Source organism: Macrobrachium nipponense, chromosome 8 (genome assembly GCF_015104395.2).
Source record: "Macrobrachium nipponense isolate FS-2020 chromosome 8, ASM1510439v2, whole genome shotgun sequence".
Classification (NCBI taxonomy): domain Eukaryota; kingdom Metazoa; phylum Arthropoda; class Malacostraca; order Decapoda; family Palaemonidae; genus Macrobrachium; species Macrobrachium nipponense.
Window position 1 is genome coordinate 32,732,741 of NC_087203.1, and position 4,510 is coordinate 32,737,250.

The following is a 4,510-nucleotide window of genomic DNA, read 5'->3' on the forward strand; positions in this document are numbered from 1 at the left end:
CTCTATAGTTGAGGGATTTTGAAGAAGGATGAATCTAAATGGCAAAGGACCTCTGGTAGTGGTTTCACTCGCCCCAGAAACCATACAGACACCTTAAAATAAGGTGATCGAGCCAGAATATTCTGGCAATTCCATATTAGCTTTTTTCTCTGGTATTATAGCAATATTTTACCTTAGAAATGTGTGCTAAAGGGACATTTCACGGGGCGACATGGGCCTTTGCCCAGAAATAGATTTTTCCTTCATCAAAATCCCTTTTTTCATCATTATGGTTTAAACTGTTTGTGAACTATATTAAATTTGAAATAGATTAATCGATCTACATTTCCACTTTGAAATTGTTATAAAAGAAATTGCATTTGTAAAGACCATTTAAACAATTTATTGGCGCCACGGTTTATTTCTTCCAGAGTAGCCCAATTTCAGGCAAGTAGCGGTACCCGTTTATAACCTGCGACAAGGTGTTCAAAAGTAGCCCAATTGGGCGGGTAAACCACGGCTTTGGCAACACTGGAGAGGGATGGGTTCACTGGGCGACACAGGTCTTCCCCCAGAAATAGATTTTTCCTTTGTCAAAATCCCTTTTCTGGGCTCGACCTGTGTCGCCCAGTGAAACAGTAACAGAAAATTGGCCATACAAGCTTGGAAATAAAATGTAAACAAAAACTTATATGAAAGGAAAAATAAAAATTCCTTAATATTATTGTTTTAATAACCAAGGTAAGGATAATAAATAACAGATGGTAAATAGCACCTAATATGACCAAATCCATACTATTACCAGGAAAATGCAACAGGTAATAAACATAAAAACAAACATATTAAAGAACTATGCACATGTACAGGAGTGGGTTGATGAGCAATCCAGTCCAGAACAAACGGCAGAAAGGCAGGGATTACAAGCGAGGCAGGTAGGTGAGAGTGAGTACCAAAAGATAATTAATAGCAAAATTATAAAATACCGATTTAGAATTACATAACTAGGCCGTATCAGGGGAGACAATGTTCCCTGCAGCCACTGCAGAATATATTGAAGGGCCTCTAGAGTTTTCAGATAGTGACGTTTAAATACTGTCTGGGATTTCCCACCCGTATATTTTTTAAGATCCTTGAAGTTCATATGAGGAAAATAATTAACTGAGGTAGCCACTGCCCGGATATCATGGACATGAGGGACTGAATCTGGATTGGCTTGTTTAATAAAATAAAGAATTTGTTGTCTGATGCCCCTCAAGGAAATGGTTCCACCATTCTCTCTAATAAAAAAAGGACCTGAAGACTTTTTAGAAGTTCTGCCCAGATAAGATTTTAATGTAATAATAGGACATAATGATGGGTCCTGTGGAAGAGGGACAATCTTCCATGGAGACCACCTGTTTTGTGGGTCTTCATTCTTTGCTAAGAATTTCCGATCTGGAGAGAGCAGAACTTCTCCTGACGGGAGGAAATCAATATGATTTGGTTCTCTAGAGAGAGCCGACAGTTCCGATATGCTGGTGCCTGAGGCCAGACTCATTAAAAATAATGTTTTTCTGAGAAGGGTTATACTGAAATTTCAGGTGATTAACTTTCTTGATTGCCTTCTTTTGAAGAAGGTCTTTGGCATAGTCTAGAAGGTCTGTCGTTGGAATTTGATGGAAACTGACTGGTGGAGGAGGCCCTTTTATCCATCTCCACCCCAGACCTTTCGATACAATACTGTGGGCCCACGTACTGAAGGTCCAATGATCCCGGGAGAGGTACAGTCTCCCACCTACCTGGAGAGACTCATTGACTGGTTGAGGTCTTACTTCCTCTGCCTCCTCTGAAGCCTCTGCCTCTTGAGAGAACTCTAGAGCCAGCTCTCTGTTGGTTAGCACCTCTTGCTCTGCTACCCCTTGCGTGCCTATTATAGCCTCGAAACGCCCCTTGTGTTTTAAAGGAGGCATTGAAGGCTGGGGAAGTCACAAGGGCAGCTGAACTCGAGGGCTGTTGAGTTGGTTGACTCTGCAGCAGATCAAACTGCTGTTGTGGTTGTGCCTTAGATGTCGAAGGCTTACTTATTTGAGAGACAGGAACTGCCTGTACCACTGCTTGAGGCTGAGAGGTCTGGGAAGACTTATACTGCCTAGGCCTCCTCCTACGTTTGGCGTGTGGTCCGGGGGCCTCGAAATTCCTTTTTAAGTTAAGTCCCCAGCGGTCACGAAGGTTCTGGTTAGCCCTAGCCGCCTCACTGAGGACGCTGTTAACCATGTCCTCAGGAAAGATGTTAGCCCCCCAGATTGATGCATTTATGAGCTTGTTAGGCTCATGCCTGATGGAGGCATTAGCAAAGACATGCTTCCTGCAGGCTCGTCTAGCCACTATGAAATCATACAGGTCCGATTGATAAGCCTGCAGCATCGACTTCGTCAGGACCCGGAATAGAGGCTCCTCTGCAAAGACAGAAGCTGTCAACTCTGCAGTGGTGACTGAGTTAATTGACCTGCTCAGCCTACATCTTGCTTCGAATTCCGCCTTTAACATGGTGTCCGGAATTCTAGGCAAAAGTTCACCGAATTGTGTCATGGCACAATCACGGTTGAGTTTGCCCACTGTGAACGTTGCCGGAGCACCAACCCAACACTCCAGATCTCTGGGAAAGAGCAAAGAGGTGGCCTCCGTCTCTTTTAGCTGAGGCATGGGTTTATTCTCCATTCCGGCCTGTAGTGTCAATTCTGCGATCTTTGATGTGCAAGGTGTCGGGATGTTATCCGGCGCTACGAACATGGTATAGCAACCGTTGTGAGGCATCAACTCGGTGTTGACGCACTCCCATTCCGTAAGGATGCGGACCCATGCCGACTGAGCCTGATCTCTAGGGTAGATCACTGTCTCTTCCGGGACCTTGTCTACCCTGACCAACGCTTCCTCGGCAAGCCTAGCGTAGCCCGGGAAGGGGAATTGTAGGCCCGGCGGGAAGAACTCATAGTCTTCCACGGGTCGGGTTCCGCAACCCTCAATTGTAAGTCTGCCCTCTGAAAAGGGAGCATGCAGAGCCAACCGCCATGGGTTGCTATTCTCAAATGGCGGGAGCTTGGATGCGTCCGGCACCACAAAGGACTGCGGTGTGCATCCGGAATGGATAAATCCAGCCACCAATTCCTCCTGGGTCTGTAATTTTTGGGCCAGAGACGGGATGGACTGTCCGAATGTCTCTAGACCCGAGGAGAGTTGCGTGGACATCGACTGAAGTCTCGAGTCCACTACTACTTCGCTCACCATCTTCATGAGAAGAGTGGTGAAAGCCTCCTGGTCGAAGTCGGACTCCGTCGGTCTGGCTTTGGAAGTCAAAGGCTTGGGGGCCAATGACGACCTGGCGGAGCCTGCCGGAGAAGGCTTGACTGGTCTAACCGCCTTCGGCAGGGACTTCGTCTTTAAGGTTTTCACCTTGGGGTTTACTGAGACCGACCTATCACAAAAGGTCGTGGACTTCGCAGAGAAGCCCTGAAAAGAAGAAGAAGAAGGAGTTGGGCTGAAGGAGAGTACATTAGCCCCACAATTACCTGCCTCACCTACCTCCCTACCTTCCTCCTGGTCCTCGATGGTCATGCGCTCTCTATGCAGGCTGATGGCCGTCACCTCTGTCATTTTCGCACACAAGCCCTCTTGATCCTCAGGAGGGGCTTGGGTCTCTTGGCGGATCCGCTCTATAATGGGAGCCGCCACTTCCGCCGCTACAGCTGCCGAAACCTTAGCGTTTGGGTAGAGGAGGAAACACATCTCCTCCGACAGCACATAGGGGCGGCCAGATCCGACGTTCCTCCTAAACCCCCCTACCCAGGCCTTGAGGGTCATCAGCGAGGAGGCCTTGAGCGTCGGATCAACCTGTAAAAGATAATCAAATCAGGTTCCCCAGTGTCAGAGACTTTTCCTCATTTATCTAGTTTTGACTTATGCCCAATCGATATATGTAACATAGAATTCAAGAGTAACAATGAGGCGAGGATGCTACCTACCGATTCATCTGTCACGTTCCTAACGAGGCCGTAACACACCTCGCAGGCTTCTGGGTGCCAGACCAAGAGTCCCTCCAGTTGGATGGCACAGCTGGCATGAGACTGGCAGACCTCATGTCCATACATCTTCTGAAGAACGGTCAGACACCCCGCCTCCGGGCAGCGAACCATCTGTAAGTTGGAAAGATACATGAGTTTCGTCAATTAATGCCGCCGGAGTTATTTCTGGTGGTATGTGTACACTTAAATTAGTTTCTTAACTAGCTAAAGGTAACATCAACTATAATCTTCAACTTACTTCTTACTATTAAAGCTCTGGATGTCTCCGCCTGCTCCGGAATCCATACTCTGGGTATCGCCAAAGCTATAACCGGCGGAGTTGGCCTGATACGAGCAGAACAGGTAAACAAGGCAAAACCTAAGCCTGAGTCTGATCGCACCGGAGTAGAGTAGCAATTCCCAATCAATTGGAAGCGCATTCTCTAAGCCTAGTTCCGCCCCCACCGGAGTGGGCAGAAGCGATAACACAGAAT

The 4,510-nt window shown here is 47.2% G+C and overlaps 1 protein-coding gene across 1 annotated transcript; it reads right to left on the bottom strand.

The window, feature by feature from the left end:
* Positions 1–722: 722 nt before the first annotated feature.
* Positions 723–4,300, bottom strand: LOC135222646 (uncharacterized). The gene is made up of 2 exons (XM_064260785.1): positions 3,978–4,300; positions 723–3,846 (listed from the first exon to the last, which is right to left on the bottom strand). Exons 1-2 carry the CDS (start codon positions 4,167–4,169, stop codon positions 1,768–1,770), a joined length of 2,271 nt encoding a protein of 756 aa, XP_064116855.1. The 5' UTR covers positions 4,170–4,300; the 3' UTR covers positions 723–1,767.
* Between the last annotated feature and the right edge of the window lie 210 nt (positions 4,301–4,510).

Excerpts from the sequence above, each read along its gene's own strand:
- LOC135222646 (XM_064260785.1), bottom strand. The coding sequence starts at position 4,169 with ATGTATCTTTCCAACTTACAGATGGTTCGCTGCCCGGAGGCGGGGTGT. Across the intron at positions 3,847-3,977 it reads GGAACGTGACAGATGAATCG|GTTGATCCGACGCTCAAGGC; the intron begins GTAGGTAGCATC and ends TATCTTTTACAG.